Source organism: Bactrocera dorsalis, chromosome 1 (genome assembly GCF_023373825.1).
Source record: "Bactrocera dorsalis isolate Fly_Bdor chromosome 1, ASM2337382v1, whole genome shotgun sequence".
NCBI classification, from domain to species: Eukaryota; Metazoa; Arthropoda; class Insecta; order Diptera; family Tephritidae; genus Bactrocera; species Bactrocera dorsalis.
Window position 1 is genome coordinate 6,177,007 of NC_064303.1, and position 22,238 is coordinate 6,199,244.

The 22,238-nt window shown below is 34.6% G+C and overlaps 1 protein-coding gene across 1 annotated transcript in view; it reads left to right on the forward strand.

Moving 5' to 3' along the window:
* LOC109579481 (uncharacterized) overlaps positions 1-22,238 on the forward strand; it is a 319,803-nt gene that overhangs the window by 189,630 nt on the left and 107,935 nt on the right. Inside the window, exon 8 of the mRNA XM_049446659.1 lies at positions 15,247-15,352. Within this exon, the coding sequence (XP_049302616.1) occupies positions 15,247-15,352 (106 nt within the window). The remainder of the gene's footprint in view (positions 1-15,246; positions 15,353-22,238) is intronic.

Consider the following 22,238-nt stretch of genomic DNA (forward strand, 5'->3'; position numbering starts at 1 on the left):
CAGCTGTAGTACTCGTTTATATTTATAGCAGCTGGGAAATGTATGTAGAGGTTTTCGGAAGATATATTAGAATGCATAAATATTTAATGCTTGCTGAAAACGTATGTAAAATTTGAGGTTTAGCCTAGAACTATATTTTAACTTGAAAAGTTAAAAGCAGCCTAAAATTATGCAAAGTTTAGAGTGGAAAGAAATTGTTCTTTAGGAGAAGTATGATTTTTTCTGCTTGCAGAATTATGTTAAGATTTCTAAAAGCTAACCTGTGAATATGTCTCATATTTAACTTTTCTATTAGCTTGTCAATAGATTCTTAAAATATCAGCACCAAAAAGTATGCAAACGATTTTCTTTCGGCTTCTTTCATTGGTATATCGCCCAGAAAGCGAAACCATATTTCTAGTCAAAATATACTGACTATTACTATTTATACTATTTATTATTTACTTCTATTAAATAATTGTATGCTAAATTGCAATTACGTGCGTGTACATATAAATTGATTTGCCTCTAACATAAATTATGCTGAACTACAAAAAGCCATAATCAAATCAAACAGAAATATCCACAAAATCTCTGAAAAAAAAACAAAATATGAAATTACCAAGCTCTCTACTCCCCCAAAAATGCTTGATTATCTTTCAGTTTCGCAGCACGCAACACAGATTATTCAAAGAGTTTGTGTGAACTTCAGCCACCGTATGTCATTTCATGCAATTTCTAAAGGCACAGCCTAAATGTATGCTACAAATGTTGCAGACAACCAGCACAATACATTTTAGTCTCCCACTATCTCACACACTTAGCTACCTTTGTATTTCTAAGAGCTTGTTGTCAGTGCGCGCAATGCATACCCGTTACTACGCCTAAAAGTAGGCAGTCAATTCCAATTAAGTTCGCATTGTTTCATTGACGGCTGCTACGACAGCTTTTCCTTGCCTTTGCCTCGTATAGTTGGGGTGCCCTTTGCGACTGCAAAAGGTTTGCGAAATTGTATTTGTGCAAATAGTCAACCCTCACAACATTGGGTCACTTGCACAGGCGAAGCAATTTTCACTGCGCTCCTTAACAGTTGGGTCGCTTCAATAAATATCCGCAAGATATTCAATTGCTTTGCTGTCTCTCTTTGCTTTCTGCCTATTCTGTTGTTTGCCTAAAACTGTGCTTTTTTGACTTTTGTTGTAATCAACTATAGCTGCGCCCCATTGAGTTTACTTTACTTCGGTTTTGATAAATTTTCGAAGTTGTTTTTGGGCTTTTGGTAGCTTTGGCGTCATGTAGGCATTCACTTGGCAGGCAATCTACTATGCCAGTGTAAGGAGATTTCATAAACTGCCACTCCTGATCTTTGTGGTAACATACCGTAATTGAAACTTCGTTTCTAGAGAGGACTCAAATGTCCTATTCAGATTTCCGTTTCGCATATGAGTTTCGCTGAGGTGCAATTGGTAGGCTTCCGCCACCGAGCTGTAGATTTCTTTACTAGAAAAACTTTGCTGGTCGAGAGTTCGTTTCATGGAAATATATGGAGAGTTTCAAGGAACACTTCTGATTAGACTGTTGCAGATTGGGTTTCAATCTTAGACAAAACAAAATAGGAGAGATTGTTTCTATAGCTAAATTAGAACCAGTCAGCTTTCGGTGGTCTTTAGAGTAGTTCCCAATTTTGATCTGGTACTTACTTGCTTATGATAGGTTAGGTAAGGTTAGGTAAATGACTATTTTTTTGTCATCCAACTTGGACTGTTCATTGTGATGCTCAGAAATCTTAGATGATCAAGAAGACCGCCGCATATCGGCAAAACCCCCAGAGCCTGTCATAAATTTATTAAGGCGGCTAATATAAGTTCCAGCCTTAGTCTTACTCTGGTGAAAGCTGGATAGGGGAGGAGTAAGTGTCTTGATATTTATTCACATCTCCCTGCTTGCAATTTTGAGAAGTTACATCCTCTAAAATGTTTAACCTCGCCGCGTGTGTGCCAATGGGACAGTGTCCACTTAGAACATTATGTCTATGTGATTCTTGATAAGAGCTAGCAGTTCAATGGACCACATTCTCTGGCCTAGAAAGCTTGTGAAACCCGTCAAATACTAACTGTTGACCAACACTTGCCCAGCTCGCACGTGGCGCATAAATCCTGCGTCCGAAAGAATGAAATCAGGTTCTTGTTTCTGTTCTGATGGAACTTGGATAAGGGTTTGAAGATGATAAGTGTAGATTCCAATCAACTTTTTGACTCAGAAATGATGATTTTCATTGGAAAATTATAAAAATATATATTTTTATCTCCAGATCAAGCCCATTCGTAACAATTCAGAGATATTGGAAGTCCATAATACCCACGAACGAGAGTACAGGAACAAACGTTCGAAGATTTCAAGAAATCAGAAGACTAGTATATTCTCGGAATGAATTTTATTTCCATAACCATTCGACTAAATAATCCTGACAATCTACGGAATTTGCGTTTTTCTTATACGAGTATCACAGCTCTGTTAAGTAGATCTCTGGTTAATCAAATTATCCAAAGAAACCACCAGAACCACCTGACTTCATAGACACCATTGTTTTATTATAATTTTATTTCACTGTCTTTCACTATCGAGTTCCGATTTCATTTACTACAAGTATATGTGCTATAGTTTTGAATAAGTTAACCTCAATCTCACCTTAAATGAAATCCTCCTAAATATATGCTTAAAATTTTATTAATGAGACATTTAATTGAAAAATTAGTTCCACTAACTAATGAAATATCCTAAAGAGTTGAAAAAAGCTAGAAAAAGTTCCAATTTCCTTTACTACAGACACCGCTATTATACCATAGCTTAACCTTTGTATCACACAAGCGGTTTCTAATTTACTTAAAAATATCAAGGCAACTACTAAAAAGTTGCGATTTTACTATAGATACCACTGTGGTACCATAATTTAATCTCAATCTCACCCAAAAAGGAAAAACTCCTAAATGGATTCTTAAAATTTTATTAAAGAATCATTTAATTAAAGAAGTAGTTCCACAAATTAATAAAATTTCCTAAATAGGCCAAAGCAGATACTAAAATGTTCCAAATTCATTTACTATAGCTAACACTGTTGCACTAAAACTTAATCTCGATCTCACACAAAAACTTAATCCTCCGAAATGTATGCTTTGAATACGATTAAACTAACGACATAGTGAATACTCCTAAAATGCCACTACAAATACATATTTCAGCTGAAAAAACATTACACCTCTGCTGAAAATTGTATGTAAATGTGATTATAGAACAAACTATGACTGGGTTACAAGGCTGCCAACCATGACAGACTACACGATTTTTGCATAAACATGTAAAAAAAACGAAAAGGCAGCATACATATCTACACACAGCCACACATACCACACATAGTATATGTGTGAGCGTGCCAGCAAATTGTATATTGTTGCAAAATTGTGCCAATGTGATTTTGTGCCTTGATTTTGTGTACGACGTGTAAACAATGGCGCTGTGTTGCCGCGGTGACAATAAAGCGCACTTCAAGTAGCTCTCACTATAAGTTATTGTTGTTGTTGTCTATTTTTTGGGTTCTTTACAGCATATCCTTCGGCGTGCTGCTAGCTGCTCGTGTTTGCATAAATACATTTTGAATTTTTTCTTGCGTTTCCCGTTAGATTATCATTACACAGGAAATTGCATATTTTCGGGCGCATGCTATCGATTTGCATAAATCAAATTTTTTTCACGAATTCGATAATTTTGCTTGCTTATAATAAACTGCTTGTGCTGCTGGGGCATGAGTCAAGCACTTTGGGTGATGTTCTCGATATAGAAATTGGTTGGAAGTGTAATTTGCAGGTCTCTTATGCCGGTTAAGATGGATTTGTTTAGATTTATGAAATGATGATATTGGTGTAATCAAGAAAATTGCATTGTATATTTAATGGTGTCATGCAATTTGTGGCTTATATTACTTCATAGCAATTTAACTTTGAAAAATTAATAGATATTTCCCAAAAAGAATTTTTGAAAACTAGAAAAAAAAAATAAAAATATAATAAATAAAAATATAATGTTTATAAATTTGTAATGAGTATATCGTCACACAAAATGCAAAACATATCATCAAAAAAAAAAATCGAAAATCGCTATCAGATATAATAACCAATATATAACCATTTGATAACAAATCTTATAACCATTTTGTAACCGAAACTCAAATTTTGTTGCAATATGAGTGGTTTGAATTAAAACGTTTTTCCTTATAAACTTATGAATATTGGTTCATAGCAATTTAACCTTCAAATATTAATAGATATTTCACAAGAATATGTTTTAAAAATTAAAAAAAAAATTAAAATTAAAAAAATAAAAATAAAAATATAATATTTATAAGTTTGTAATGAATATATCATCAAAACCAAAATTAAAAATCGCTTTCAGATATAATAACCGATATATAACCATTTAATAACCATTTGATAACCAAAACTCAAATTTTGTTTCAATATGAGTGGTTTCAATTAAAGGTTTTTCCTTTGCCTGTAAACTTATGAAAAGTGATGTTACATTAATTTGTATTTTAGGTGACGATATGTACTTGTATATATGTAAATGATTAGTATAATATGCTAAGCTGATTCAGCCTTTCCTTGTATCCGTAAGAGCGACTGCGCATACACGAACAGGCTGCTCAGTTTTCGAGCTACCGAACTGAGATTTAGTTCACATCGTTTTCTTTTAAAGAAGTTGCCTATTTTTCGGAATCGCCGGTATTGAACCACTATAACACATAGCTGTCATACAAACTAATTGATGAAAAATAAGTTCTTGTATGAAAAACTTTTTTATTTGAAAAAATATCTTCACAAAAATCAGCATAAATTATTTTTCGAACCAATGCTACAATCTCCAAAAAAATTATTCACATCGGACCACTATAGAGTATAGCTGTCATACAACCTGGTCAAAAAAATGCATCACTTGTATGGAAAATGTTTTTATTTCACGAAATATCTTCCCAAAATTTAGTATGGAACATTACCTCAGGGAAAGCTAAAATCTCCAAAGAAATTGTTCAGATCGGCCCACTATAGCATACAGCTGCCATATAAAATGTTGGATGAAAAACATGCCCTTGTATGGGAAACTTTTTTATTTGAGAAAATATCTTCACGAAATTTTTCACAGACCATTGCACTAAGTAACACCATAATCTCCGAAGAAATTGTTTGGATCGGAAGTCTATAGCATATAGCTGCCATACAAATCGGTGGAGAAAAATCAAGTCCTTGTAAAAACCTTTTTTATTTGAAGAAATATCTTCACAAAATTTAGCACAACTTATTGCCTAAGACATCGCTACTATATCCGAAGATATTGTTTAGATCGAACCACTATAGCATATAGCCTTACAAAATGACCGATCAGCATTAAGATCAACACATTTTTATAACTTTTATGCTATAAGATTAGCAACTTTGCAGGAAACTATAGCTTTGTTGCAACCAAAACTCCGCATTAAATTATTTAACTCATAATAAAATACCAAACAAAGCTTCCCAAAACATTTGTGCATTAAATCCACGCAAATATTAAACTTCAGGTGCACACTATGCTTAAGTCAATGTCACAAAGCAGCAGGAGCCAAACGCCAACAAGCGCATCGAACAAAGCATAAGTTCAATTCAGCTCAAGCAGCTAAGCACATTATTTTGCATATGAGCTGCTTTAATAAATACGACAACATTTATTTAGTCATATGTTAAAGCTGCATACAAATTACCTGTCATAAATCATGAAAACATGACCCTGATTGCTCCATACGCACACACTCACTTACACACACACATAAACTTGCATTAGTGTTAGTGCGCACTAAGAAAAAATAAATAACTGCACATAAATACTCGAGCAATTGCTATAAAATTGTCTGCACGTGAAATCTTGAGCTGCAGTTGCAACCCCACACGCACACACACACTCAGATATGTAAGTCAGCTCATAACTCAAAATCACTGCCAGATTGTGTATGCAAAATAAAATAAATGTCATATATTCATAAATTATTATAACCCATAGCAGCGTTTAAAATATGCTCGCTCTTTAGACATAACTAACGGAAGCACACACATACAGATACATACGTACTATAGCTATTGTTGCTTGTAAAAATCTCATACGCAGCAGCTGAAAGTTGACTGCCTTCACAGCATAAATATTTATGAAGAAATCCAGCGTGAAGTGCGTAAACATTTAATGCACACACGATATTATTATTCATAAAAAAAATTATATTTTTGCTTAGTGGGCGTGGGAGTGTGTGCAGTTTATGCGTATTTAATATCTAAATAAAAATCAGCCATATTTAGTTATGTATGGGCATACATAGTTACAGACATATTTAGTAAATACATTATATTTATTATTATCATAATCTCTTGTAGTTAACGAGTTATAAAAAAACACGAAAAACAGAGCTGAAATAATTTAAAATTAAATTATAAGAACTTTTGTACGGTGAAGTTCACGAGAAAATTTTAGAATGCCATTATTGTAGAAAATTCTAAGTCTAAGTCTAAGTTTGAAGGAAATATTGGGAGAATGTAGCATTAGAATGGTTAATAATCCATGCCAAATTTTGTAAAGATTTCCCGTCAAATGAAAAAGTTTTCCATATAAAGACATAATTTTTAATGTTCAGTTTGTATGGCAGCTATATGCCATAGTGATCGAATCAGAGCAATTTGTTCGGAAATTTTATAGTTTTATGAGATAATAATACACGCAAAATTTCGAGAAGATTTATTAGTAAATCAAAAAGTTTTCCATATAAGGGTGGTTTTTCGTTTGAACAACTTGTATGGCAGCTATACGCTATAGTGGTCTGATCACAACAATTACTTAGGAAATTTTACTGCTTCTTAAGACATTAATCTATGCCAAAATTCGTGAAGATATCTCGTTAACTATGAAAATTTTCCATAAAAAGTCCTAATTTTGATAGTTCAGTTTGTGTGGTAGCTATAAGCTAAAGATGTCTGTTATTGGCGGTTCCGACATATGAGCAGCTTCTGATGGTAAAAATTACGTATCCAAATTTTCAGAAGTAAGGCTCAAGGAGGATGGAGTCATGTGTAGAAGTTCACGCAAGTGAGAAAAGTTCTCTGATTGCCATTCACTTGGGAATGGCCAGAAACGATTCTTTTACATGTGACTCAAGCAACTCACGACTTCCGGTCTTTGACCAAGTATCCTCTGGGTAGCCTAAGAACATCCGTTTGAAGGCGAGCTAACGTGAGAAGGCGAAGCATCCCCTGCATAGGGTTGTGCGCTGGGTTTGGGACCCGCCACGTAAAAAAACACCCCCAGTGAATAGTCAGAACCAGCCTCGGATGAGAGACCCCCCTTTTGATGACGACCATGGCAAACGAAATAAGGACTACGAATTGAGGGCATGCACCTGGAATGTCCGGTCCCTTAACTGGGAAGGTGCCACTGCCCAGCTGGTTGATGTCCTCGTACCCGCCGCGGGAAGCAGAGGAAGAGGAAGACCTCCAGTCTGTTGGAAGGACCAAGTGGAGAAGGATCTGGCCTCGCTTGGAATATCCAATTGGCGCCACGTAGCGAAAAGAAGAAACGACTGGCGCGCTGTAGTTGATTCGGTTATAATCGCATAAGCGGAGTCTACGCCAATTAAGAAGAAGAAGATGTCTCAAAAGCTGTGGTACTAGTTTGTATAGGAACAAATAGACAGCCAGTCAATACTGGTCATTTATAAATGTATATATTTTATAACTTATCCGACGTTTCCTTCTGGGTGTTACAAACTTTTTGGCAAACTTACTAAATGGTATAAAGACATAGTAACATAAGCATACTTTCACTATTACCACGCCATAATAGACCATAGATCGCAGTGCAAAGCTTCAATTGTATCTATCTTCACTACTAACCCTCACACTTTCGCTTTTTTGCTCTCCTTATTTCTCCTACTGATCTTCCAATATCACTATTTTCTATTCCTATCCTATCCTTCTTCTCTACTAGCTCAACTTCCTTTTAAATTTATGAAAAATATACTTTTTCTTTTTATTTTTATTTCAATTTTCTATTACTTTATCCTACTTCTTGTTCTTTTATTCACATTTTTTAGAATTACAAGCATATATTCTATAATATTATATTACATATATAACGGGTGATTTTTTTGAGGTTAGGATTTTCATGCATTAGTATTTGACAGATCACGTGGGATTTCAGACATGGTGTCAAAGAGAAAGATGCTCAGTATGCTTTGACATTTCATCATGAATAGACTTACTAACGAGCAACGCTTGCAAATCATTGAATTTTATTACCAAAATCAGTGTTCGGTTCGAAATGTGTTTCGCGCGCGTGTTTTGTTCAGCGATGAGGCTCATTTCTGGTTGAATGGCTACGTAAATAAGCAAAATTGCCGCATTTGGGGTGAAGAGCAACCAGAAGCCGTTCAAGAACTGCCCATGCATCCCGAAAAATGCACTGTTTGGTGTGGTTTGTACGCTGGTGGAATCATTGGACCGTATTTTTTCAAAGATGCTGTTGGACGCAACGTTACGGTGAATGGCGATCGCTATCGTTCGATGCTAACAAACTTTTTGTTGCCAAAAATGGAAAAACTGAACTTGGTTGACATGTGGTTTCAACAAGATGGCGCTACATGCCACACAGCTCGCGATTCTATGGCCATTTTGAGGGAAAACTTCGGACAACAATTCATCTCAAGAAATGGACCCGTAAGTTGGCCACCAAGATCATGCGATTTAACGCCTTTAGACTATTTTTTGTGGGGCTACGTCAAGTCTAAGGTCTACAGAAATAAGCCAGCAACTATTCCAGCTTTGGAAGACAACATTTCCGAAGAAATTCGGGCTATTCCGGCCGAAATGCTCGAAAAAGTTGCCCAAAATTGGACTTTCCGAATGGACCACCTAAGACGCAGCCGCGGTCAACATTTAAATGAAATTATCTTCAAAAAGTAAATGTCATGAACCAATCTAACGTTTCAAATAAAGAACCGATGAGATTTTGCAAATTTTATGCGTTTTTTTTTTTTTTTAAAGTTATCAAGCTCTTAAAAAATCACCCTATATATACATTATATTCTATATGTTTGTAAATATTTCAATCTGTAAGCACATGTACTGTACATGTATACAGTTTCACAGCAATATACAGATATACTCTCTAATACATATGCAGTTATTTTACCTAACCCGTTTACTTTTCTTGAGTCCACTTGCGCTCATACTTTATGGAAAGCAATATAATACTTGCAGGCATACAATTACACTCGTCAATAAAAATAACTTGAGTTGCTGCTTGAACTCTTTCTCACTCTAAATTCAGTTGCAAAGGAAAATATGATATGACGCGTGCATTTGACAAATCGATTGCGTATGCATATAAAGGTATATGTACATATATGTATGTGCTTACCTAGAGATTTACTATATTGAAGATATTAATATTTATATGCGCAATTTTATGTAAACTATATATGGGGTATTCCATACCAAATTGACCACTTTTGAACCCGACCCCTTTAGATTTTGCTGAAACTTATCCATACTTTTCTACCCTTTGAAAAACATTTTTGAGAATTTTTTTTAAATTTTTTGTCAAACTTCAAAAAAGTTATGAATTTTTCAAAAAAAAAATGGCTTTTTTATTTTCAAATGGCAATAACTTTTGTTGAAATTGACTTTTGGGGACCATTTTTTTTTTTTAATTTTTGTTTTTGAATGAACTTTTCGAAAACATACACGAAAAAAATTTAAAACGATCAATTATATAAAATAATCGGTTTTTTCGTCATTTTTTGGAAGTTCGCCATTTTCTTCAAAAAAAACTTCAATTAATTTGACAACTATACCTGCTAATCCCGGAGTGGGCCGATTTTTTTAATATTTTTTTTTTATTTATTTAAAAAAACTTGTCAAATTTTCAAAAATGACAAAATTTTTTTTTCCGTAAACTTTATTTCTATCCAGCCTTGTTGGCAGTAAAAATTAGCTCAGTGTTTAGTTTATATCACCGTTCCACTGATAGCGAGGCTAGGGTGCCAGCTCATCAGCCTCACAGTCGCCTGCGATTCCGCTGTGGCCGGCACCCATACTTGTCTTATTACAAAGTGATTCGATGCCATTAAGATAGATGTTGGATATTCCTTAATCAGCTTCGAACACACGACTAGTGAGATCAAGGCTAGTATCATTATCCTGCTATTAGAGTGAATAGTCACTTCTTTGAAAAACACTGCAATAGTCGAAAAGTCAGAAACTGAAGTGGGTTGAGAGTTCCGGGCAATATTCCGCTCCACCAATGTATGCTCTTGTGAAACCATGGTTTCGTGTGTATCGACACGCTTTTATATATACATATGTAAGTTTGTAACGCATAATATACATACATATATGCAAGTATGTAAGTGAGTTTTGTGCATATATCAGCAGTCAAGAATTATCGATCTGACACACATTTTTTCTCTACAAAAATTGGTAAGCAGAAATCAGAATATAATGAGCTTCGCGTATTAATAAACCTTTGAGTCATATAATGAGATAAAAAATTTGTTATTTCTATGCAAAACGTGTTACGGTTTAATCAATTTTGTTTTTTAGTATTCTTTAAAGTGTTTATTTTTGATTTTTTTTTTTTTAATTTCGACACACCAAACCGTACTCAAGTCCCATAATCAGCAATTGCTCTACATCCTAAATTAATACATTAAAATCTTTGCTTAATTTGTGCTATGTACCTGTATATATATATATATATGGATGTGTACATTCGGGTGGATAAAAAGAAACAAAAACATTTTTTCTTTTTTTTTTTGAAAATTAATATATATTTTTTTTACTCTGAAAAATGGGCTCTTAGACACCACTAAGAAAGTCTCTCCAAGTATGAACTCATAATTGTAATGGAAAGCTCCTCCGCCTCACAGTTTTCCATTTTTTGCTTATTATTAGGTAAAAAATTGTAATCTGGCTAACAACTACTTGAAAAATATACTAGTTCCATAAATTTTTCAGATAATTTAATGCTCGACAAAGAGGTCTCTAACGATTCCTTCCTTTTTTGTTCTGTAGAATATAGAATATTGATATTGCAATTTTAAATATATTAACGGCGAAAGTTGGTTTACTTTAAGTCAAACAATTTTATTCCGTATGAATTTTATAGCTCAATGAAAAGAAATCTTTATAATTCGGCAAATTTATGCTCTGTAGGAACTTGATTGCTCTAATAAATTAAATCAATTTTTCAGAGTACCAAGAAACAATTTTTTTTTTACCCACCTTTAGGTATATGTATATTAAGATTGTATGTGTGACTGACATTTGCATGTGCATGTTAATGAATTGTAGTTTTTTGTAATTTAAGCTAGTAAAGTCTGCAATAAATCTGTGGCTACAGCATCAGCGTTTCACCATATGGTATTAGAAATCTGCTCCAATGTGCGAAGCCCCACTTGACACATCAATTTGCAATATGTTAGTGCATGCTAATGAACTTGTGCTTTACTTATACAAGTATATACTTACAAGATACATATGTACTTATACAAGTATGAAAAAATATATGACAGCTGTGTCATTAATACTACATAGGAAAATGCATGGAACTTTCATGAAGTAACTGGGACTATTCTCAAAGAAAAAAGTCAAAACAATGTGAAAGTTTGAAAGATACATATATGAACATAATAACTAAAAGACGGAAAGTAATCTTACAAAAATGTTATAATTATGATTAGATGAAATTGATATTCATTTATAAAAACTCATTTTAGTACAAAAATTAAAAAAAAAAATAATAAAAAAAATAATAAAAAAAAATTTATTATTTTTACGACTGATCCGAAAAGATTTGAGTTATCGTTTATTAAATTAAATATTTTTTCTTTTTAAGAGCTTGATAACTTTTTAAAAAAAAAAAACGCATAAAATTTGCAAAATCTCATCGGTTCTTTATTTGAAACGTTAGATTGGTTCATGACATTTACTTTTTGAAGATAATTTCATTTAAATGTTGACCGCGGCTGCGTCTTAGGTGGTCCATTCGGAAAGTCCAATTTTGGGCAACTTTTTCGAGCATTTCGGCCGGAATAGCCCGAATTTCTTCGGAAATGTTGTCTTCCAAAGCTGGAATAGTTGCTGGCTTATTTCTGTAGACTTTAGACTTGACGTAGCCCCACAAAAAATAGTCTAAAGGCGTTAAATCGCATGATCTTGGTGGCCAACTTACGGGTCCATTTCTTGAGATGAATTGTTGTCCGAAGTTTTCCCTCAAAATGGCCATAGAATCGCGAGCTGTGTGGCATGTAGCGCCATCTTGTTGAAACCACATGTCAACCAAGTTCAGTTCTTCCATTTTTGGCAACAAAAAGTTTGTTAGCATCGAACGATAGCGATCGCCATTCACCGTAACGTTGCGTCCAACAGCATCTTTGAAAAAATACGGTCCAATGATTCCACCAGCGTACAAACCACACCAAACAGTGCATTTTTCGGGATGCATGGGCAGTTCTTGAACGGCTTCTGGTTGCTCTTCACCCCAAATGCGGCAATTTTGCTTATTTACGTAGCCATTCAACCAGAAATGAGCCTCATCGCTGAACAAAATTTGTCGATAAAAAAGCGGATTTTCACATTTCGAACCGAACACTGATTTTGGTAATAAAATTCAATGATTTGCAAGCGTTGCTCGTTAGTAAGTCTATTCATGATGAAATGTCAAAGCATACTGAGCATCTTTCTCTTTGACACCATGTCTGAAATCCCACGTGATCTGTCAAATACTAATGCATGAAAATCCTAACCTCAAAAAAATCACCCGTTATTAATGGTTGAAGTTTGATTATTTTAAGTCAAACAATTTTCTTTCTTATGAATTTTATAACTAAAAAAAATTATTATAAATCGCTAAACTCAAGCTTGGCAGGAAATTAACTGTCTTTCAAAAAGACACACATTTTTCAGAGTACCACGAAACAATTTTTTTTGACCCACCCTTATGTACATAATGTTTCGTTTGTATGTGTGACTGACATTTGCATGTGCATGTTAATGAATTCTAGTTTTTTGTAATTTAAGCTAGTAAAGTCTGCAATAAATCTGTGGCTACAGCATCAGCGTTCCAACATATGGTATTAGAAATCTGCACCAATGTGCGAAGCCCCACTTGACACATCAATTTGCAATATGTACATGTATGAAAAAATATATGACAGCTGTGTCATTAATACTACATAGGAAAATGCATGGAACTTTTACGAGGTAGCTGGCACTATTCTCGAAGAAAAAAGTCATAAAAATATAAAAATCAGGAAAATATGTGAACATAATAACTAAAAGACGGAAAATAATCTTACAAAATTCGAAAATTATTATTAAATGAAATTGATATTGATTTATAAAAGTTCATTTTAGTACAAAAAATAAAAAAAAAAAATAATAAAAAAAAATGTATTATTTTTACGACTGATCCGAAAAGATCTGAGTTACGTCTTACTAGTCCTTTATTAAATTAAATATTTTGTCTTCAGAATATTTCTTACTGATGTCAAATACTTGGAGATAATTAGTTTTAAACATTTACGGGGGAGTAATCTTTTCTAATAGGGTATGCTGTATACGTGACATATTCCTAACTCACGTGATGTGTATGTATGTATATAGTACTCTTACAGTGTGACATATAGTATACATATTCATACTCATTAACGATTCTGCATAATCATTACTAGTTGGCGCCGGCATAATTTAATATACTTGCTTATATGAACATGCATATGTATATGTGCGCACAACTACATCCTTACTTCATGCACATATTGCTGTTATATCTATGCAAAATCTATGTTAATTCCCTGCTTAGCATGCAAATGATATGAGCGCCATGTGCCACCGGGAAGTTCAAGTGCACTTTGGCATCGTTTTCACCTGCACAAAGCGAAAAACTTAAAAAAAATTGTCGCAAATGTTAATTGATGCTCGGGCGCATATAGTTGTGATTATGAGAAAATTAAGGTGGGTGAAAGACGATGCGAATATCAGCATTACAAGAAAGTAACAGCAGCGATGATTTATGTATGCAATGTACAGGATATATAGGTATTATGTCATATATAATACGTATATGATCAGATTGACGAGTTGAGCTGATGTCTTTGTAAATGAAATAAGTAAGTTTTTGAAATTTCGCTTTGAAATTTGGACACATCCTTTTCTCTAGAAAAAGCTGCTCATTTGTCGGAACTGCTGATATCGGACTACTATTGCATATAGCTGCTATACAAACTGAGCAATCGTAATCAAGTTCTTGTATGGAAAACCTTTTTATTTGACGAGGATATATATTCATGAAATTTGGCACGGATTATTATCCAAAGCATCTGTATAATCTCTGAAGAAACATTGCCATACAAACTCTTCCATCAAAATCAGGCTCTTCATTGGAATCTTTTATATCGTGTAATGTATTATAATTTAATTTAAGATTCTTTTTATTAAAATCCCAACACTTCTGCTTATTTTTTATTGCATAAAAATCCTATATAAATATTAATATCAACAATATTTTACAACTCCCACCCTAATGCTGAAATTTAAAGGTTTATCTACTTTGCTGTTGAATAGTAATTAGCAATAATGTCGCTAATGGTGACAATGTCACTCATATGTAGGGCTGTGTAGCTGCAAGTACTAGACTAGTACTAAACAGCTTCATAGTATATGTTTATATTGAAAGCAGGTGCAGTTTTGTAGGTCAACGACGTTGCAGGTCGGTGTATAGTGATAGCCTATCAAGCCTTTGCGCTTATACCGCTTTAAGTAGATGAATATATGTATATATTTTCGATATGTATGTATGAAGATAGTGTAAAATAGCTAACGAATGCAAACGAAGAAGAAGAGAAGTGAAATTCAAAGGCCACGCAGAAAACTATAGGATGAAGATGAAGAGTAGAATTTTCGTTTGGAATACTAAGTAGAAAACTATAAGTTTTCGAGAAGATATTTAAAAAAAAGTATATAATCATAACTCACGAAAATTTTAGTTTTTCAAAATAGTTTTCAAAAAACAATTGTCTGAAGTGTAATTTCACTTAATCGGTTTTTTTTATTCTGCAAAATTTTCATGTATTAATTGTAACGTTAGTGGAAAAATCTCCCTATTTACACTTAATTTCACTTTCCTCTTCTGTATTTGTAGAGAAATTTGGACCACCGTCTTACCACCGGAAACAAAAGACACTTTCACTGCCATTTTGGGTATCACCAAGGCCAGCCGCATGGACGAAGGCATCTACACGTGCAAGGTAAGAAGAGAGAAAAAAAAACCTTTACTAACTAAGAGACAAAAAATAAGCATGACTTACACATAGCAAAGATAATCAAACAAAAAAGAATACACAAGAATACAAAAAAGCATCAAAGAACACAAAGAAGTTTCCAAACGAGCAACTACGCCTAAACACAAAACAAAAAACACATTGCCGCCATTGGTTTGTGCAGCTACTTCCTCACGAAAAACCACAAAGCTGTCGAGCACAAAACAAAAAAAAAACGAGACAAAAAATAAAAAAACAACAAAAACCCAACAGAAAAAAAGAAAAACAAAAAAACAAGAAAATAACAACAAAAAACAAGAAAAACTTGCAAGAAAAAAACTGATCCAAAGCAGAAACGCACAAAAATCAGATAGCAAATTAACTAAGCGCAGCAATTGCCAGTAAACACTTTCCGCCGCGTTGACCAGCTTCAATGTCAAGCGCTTTTACCCAACGCTAACAGTTCTAACTGATTCAAAGTGCACCCGAAAAGGGGTAAGCACAATGCGTGAAGACAAAAAAGTCTATCTGAAATGCGAAAGCACAGCTATCTGGGGCATTGAAAGCAAAAGTGACAAAGGATAGCTAAATAGACTGTCATAAACAAATAGCGGCCCGGCCACTGCTCACCAACTTTTACTTTCTAGCCGCTTTATCCTGCCTGCCGCTCATTTGCAGCAGCAAAAAATTGTTGCATCTTTTATTTCCTTCACTTCTTCATTACGCTTTAGTGGCGTTTGTGTGTTGTTTTTTGTTCGCTTTTTGTTTAGTGCTTCCTTTCTCTGCTGCACTTGACTATTTTTAATTAAGCAGCAGGGCATTTGCAATGGCAGTTTTTTGCTGAGTTGAGTGTTTTTGTTGTTATTATTTTTTTATTTAATTGTAGCTATTTTTCAGTACGAACTTTTTATCTCGCTTGTAATTAAGTTTTTTTGGTCAAACAGTTGCGACTGTGCTTGCTTTGTAAAATATCTGCAGAAATAACTTACAAACACTCGTAAAGTTTAACAAATTCCAAACTTAATTTAATTAATTAGATGAATTACTTTTTAGTATTTGAATGCATATAAAACGCGATTCGATGGCTTAGATTTTGGTATTTTTATACCATGAATAGCGCATATAAAGGGTGATTTTTTAAGAGCTTGATAACTTTTAAAAAAAAAAAAACGCATAAAATTTGCAAAATCTCATCGGTTCTTTATTTGAAACGTTAGATTGGTTCATGACATTTACTTTTTGAAGATAATTTCATTTAAATGTTGACCGCGGGTGGGTCTTAGGTGGTCCATTCGGAAAGTCCAATTTTGGGCAACTTTTTCGAGCATTTCGGCCGGAATAGCCCGAATTTCTTCGGAAATGTTGTCTTCCAAAGCTGGAATAGTTGCTGGCTTATTTCTGTAGACTTTAGACTTGACGTAGCCCCACAAAAAATAGTCTAAAGGCGTTAAATCGCATGATCTTGGTGGCCAACTTACGGGTCCATTTCTTGAGATGAATTGTTGTCCGAAGTTTTCCCTCAAAATGGCCATAGAATCGCGAGCTGTGTGGCATGTAGCGCCATCTTGTTGAAACCACATGTCAACCAAGTTCAGTTCTTCCATTTTTGGCAACAAAAAGTTTGTTAGCATCGAACGATAGCGATCGCCATTCACCGTAACGTTGCGTCCAACAGCATCTTTGAAAAAATACGGTCCAATGATTCCACCAGCGTACAAACCACACCAAACAGTGCATTTTTCGGGATGCATGGGCAGTTCTTGAACGGCTTCTGGTTGCTCTTCACCCCAAATGCGGCAATTTTGCTTATTTACGTAGCCATTCAACCAGAAATGAGCCTCATCGCTGAACAAAACACGCGCGCGAAACACATTTCGAACCGAACACTGATTTTGGTAATAAAATTCAATGATTTGCAAGCGTTGCTCGTTAGTAAGTCTATTCATGATGAAATGTCAAAGCATACTGAGCATCTTTCTCTTTGACACCATGTCTGAAATCCCACGTGATCTGTCAAATACTAATGCATGAAAATCCTAACCTCAAAAAAATCACCCGTTAGCTGAGTTGATTTAGGCGTTCCCAACTGTCAGTTTATACTCTCATTTTTTAAGATATCGATCTGACATATTACACACAACCTTTTCTCGCCAAAAAAACTGCTGTTGTTGGCATTGTCGATGTCGGACCTCTATATCATATAGCTGACATATAAACTGACCGAACAAAATCAAGTGCTTTTATGGGAAACTTTTCTAATTGACAAGATATTGTCACGAATTTTGGCACGGATTATGGTCCAATACAACGCTGTAGTCTATAGCATACAAACTGACCGATCAAAGTCAAGATAGATATCGTTTTATAATGTATTTTCACTTTTTAATGGTTTTAATTGCCCACAGAAGTATGAATATTACTTATACGCACTGACGTACTTTTAAGATTTTCATAGGTTTGACAAAATAATGATGCTTAAGCGATTCTTTTGTGTGTTATTTATAATTTTGTATGTCTGCGATCGATTTCTCACCGTCATGGGCTTAGTATAGCTTACCTTAACAACAAAAATATTAATAAATACTGCTTTGGAAGATATCATAAAGCTTTGAAGTCGTTTTTTTTGTTAGTGAACTACAATATCTCTTATTTATTTCTGGGTTGAAATAATACCTAACAGTTACTGGTTGTATAAACTCATATACATGGGTATATCAATGTTGATGAATATAAAAGCACAAAGTGTACATCTGTAGTAAATTTTTTATTCGTAGGTTTGTCTAATGACACATCTAGGCTGTAAGGAGGAAGGCTGTAAGGTGGAGCACTGTCAAAACACCAGCAGTGCAATCTCATCACTATATTGTCTACTCTCTGAACCACGATGTGCTTTTGATGAGGTTCATCAGTACAAAATAACTTATCCTTTGATGAGGTACATCAGTAAACCGTTCAACCTCCGAAATATTATCAAGAAATCTTGAATGAATGAATGTTTCGCCTGGTATGGCTGCCAATTACATCGTGAACTGTTAGTGCTTCCACTAGAGTTCTTATATCATTTCTTTCGAATTCTAATAGCCGGCATGTGGTGCCCTTATTCCATTCAAGCTATGTTTGCCTGTTGCTTTAGCAAGGCAGGGATTATGAATTAAATATCTACAAGCAGCCAGAGATATTCTTTCTTTTTCCTGAGTCTAATTGTAGGGTGGTGCCCTTCACAATTCAAGGATTATCGTGTAATAGAATGTTATATCCAATAAGAGATGAAGACTTCTCCTAAGATACTTTAGTGATTTAGAAGATTATTACGTATATATAAATATATTTTTTGTTGGGGGCACACTCTTTGGCAGAACAAGAAGGATATCTTAAATTGCTGTGCTCTCCGCTTGGTAGACACTGCAATGAGCTGGTAGTCGGTAAACGATGCTGGTATCTAATTTTGCTGAAAAGACATCAGCATACAATTTATTATCCAGCTTGAACCCATTTATATCCAAATTATGAAAATTGTGAAAAAATGTATGCGTTTATGCTAAAAACAATTACATGACAAGGTTTCGAACCAGAACATCGCTTCTATCATGAGAATACGTTAACCAATAGTTAATAGTTGTTTCATATTCTAGACGCTGACTATAATAGAAATTGAATATATTTAGATATAGAGAACTCTAATGCGACATGCGGCAAGCCACATGCCAGTAAGTGGCAAATTGGGAGATTTTGACAGCGACCACTGCCTCACATATCTCGAGCCTCGAACGACAGATTTCGACTAAATTTAACGCTTGGCATTTCTCTAATATTCCTATGTCACAGTGCGAAAGTATGGAAAATCACAATTAATATCTTTGAGGTATGTCACCTTATGACATATTGTACCTAAAGCTGTTCATGCCCCTGAGTACCGAATATGTTGGGTCCAGAGCCTATAGTTGACTTCTTACTGAAAATATTGATTAATGTGTGATATAAAAAATTGAAATTAGAGAAAATCCTGATAACGGTAACTCTGTGTATCGGAAATATATTGAATCGAGTCAATACTTCCCTGAACCGCCATACAACTAATATAATATTTCGAACTTCCAGGTGACTTTATACTCCTTCCTTTCTTACTTAGTTTTTATTTACCAGAAAAGCTACCAAAAAAGTTAGAAATTTGGAATAAAAAATATATATGCCTATATACATATTCATACAAAAATCAATCAGAAATTAAACAAACACAAATACATACATGTGTGTGGATATAAGTAAACGCGACAAAACAACATTAGCAAATGAAAACATTGCTCCAAAATGCCCACATTCAACCAAAAGCGTGGTTGACGTCTGCAATTAATCAAGCGAAAGTCAATTTAAATACCCCGCACATGAAAGATTTCATAGAAAAAATGCAAAATGGAGTTTTCATCAACCTTTGTCACTTTTATAGATTTGTAAGAGCAGCTATGAAAACACATTGAAACCAAATAAAAGAAAAAGCGGCAAATAATTACGCAGAAAGGTAAGCAAACCGTTTAATATATGAATGAAGGCAGCAAAACAAATAATGTGGCAGCCACAAATGTCTGCATGGCAAGCATAAACAAACAAGCGCGCAAAGTAAATTGCAGACAATGAAGCACAGCTTACTCTTGTGCACACATGTAAAGGGAGATCTATGAATAAGACGTTGACGCCGCCATTGTCGCTTCACCCCAAACTGCTTGTGACATATTTGCGACGTCATTACGCTTAACACAGCGTGGTGAAATCAAAGCGTTTTTGAACAACACCGACGTGCGACGCAGCCTTTGTGCGATATTTAACAACAGTTCCTTCCATATAGATTTGTGTGTGTGTGTGTGATTGTATTGCATGCAAGCAAACACTTGTTCGCTTTCGCTACACAATATCGCCGGATGTTGTCTTCATAAACTTTTCTCCACTTTTTCATTATTTTCTTGGCTCAGCGAGACAACTGTACGCTTTGCACGCTGCTCGCTTACAATTTCGCAAACTTTTGTGTACACTCATATACATATATATATATATATGTATATTATGCACTTCCTCACTGTTGGGAGCATTCTTATTATTTACTTTAACCGACACGCCGTCGTCAGGCGACTGCCATCAACCCGCCAGTGCTGCCCGCACCGCACCGCTTATTTCACACTTCACATTCCACTAGAAGCGGCGGCAACAGCCAAATATAACAATACAATACAATCACTTATACCGCCAACAATAACAAAAATCACAAAAGCTCAGCCAAAAGAGTGCTGCATGAAAACCAACAGTGCAGTCAACAGGCAGACATAACTGCTTTCATCACGCAGCTTCTGGATAAATGTAGTATCCTTTTGTATACGCCGCCCATGCGTATATTCATACATATCTGTTTAAGCAGATCAGTGGTGTAGTGTTGTGCATGTGTGTATGTGTGTGTGATATATTGTTTTCTTGCATTCACTCGTTGTTCGTTGTCTGTGTAACAACTTCTTTAGCAACTGTTCTTCGTTTGCTTTCTTTTCAATATTTTCTTTGCTGCTTTTCAACACACATAGACATATGTATATACAATCATATAAATATACTATATATATACATATACAAATATGTATACCTTCATACATTCCATCCTGCCCATCTTCTTTTAATTCACTTACTTGACGAAGCCTTCAACTTGTTTTCTTTGCCATCACTCACACACTCTCAACTTAGTTTATTCACTCATCCACTCGACTTATTTTCTCTGATTGTACATTCGTTTGAATGCGTATTGGTGTGTGTTTGTGTTCATATTTTAGTTTCTTCGACTGCCTTTTCTTTTGTGTACTCTTATTGTGCTTCTTTGCACTTCTTACTTAATCTTTTAACACTTCTGTTTTGTTCGTATATACTTGATGCCTTGTGTGTGCGCTTATGAAATAATATTGCGTTAATAGAGATTTTGTGTATTCTAGAAACTTGTATGAGTTTTTCTTTCACGTTGGTAGTGCCAAAGTGAAGAAGACGTCCCAAAACTATTTTTTAGTACTTAATCTAAGCCGTAAGACCTGGCAGCTAGTGCTTCTGAGTCTGTAAGTAAATAATTATATTATTAAATAAATAAATAAAATAGTTCATAATAATTTTTTCTTTAATGAGTTGAGCCCTCAACGGGACACCGTCCAAAGCTGGTTCATATACGTTTAATAATATTAAAAAAAAAAAAGTATTTCATGCTTTGCATTAGGAAATCCATTTCTAACGGTACTTGAATTCTTTAGTAGTTGACCAAAAGATGAAAATTTTGTATATAAATTTTTATCCGAACTTACAAAAATACCTGCAATTTCAAGAACTTCAACACTTTTCTTTATTATCCAATAGTCTCCTGAGCCAAATACGAGGTGTGTTCGAAAAGTATCGCGAATTTTGTGTTTTTTTCAAAAATTATTTATTTATTCATGAATCTCTATTTTGTCCTCTTCAAAGTAATCCCCATGAGATATTATATACTTGTGCCAACGGTTTTTTCCAATCTTCGAAGCACTTCAAAAAATCATTTTTTTTTCTTCTTCAGCTCCTCTTTCAATGCCGTCTTTATCTCGTCAAGATCGTATTGTTTTTGGCCAAAAAGTCGCGCACAAGCAACGATGTGTGTGAGCAGGGCGTTATCGTGGTACAAAAGCCAATTTTCGTTCTTCCACAAATCCGGGCGTTTCTGGCAGATTGCTTCGCGCAAATGGCGCATAACTTGCAGGTAATATTTCTTATTGGCCGTTCTTCCCTGTGGCAAGAACTCAGGACGTACCACGCCCCTACAATCGAAGAAAATGTCAGTTACGATTCGCGATACTTTTTAAACACACCTCGTAGACCGCTGAGTCAATAT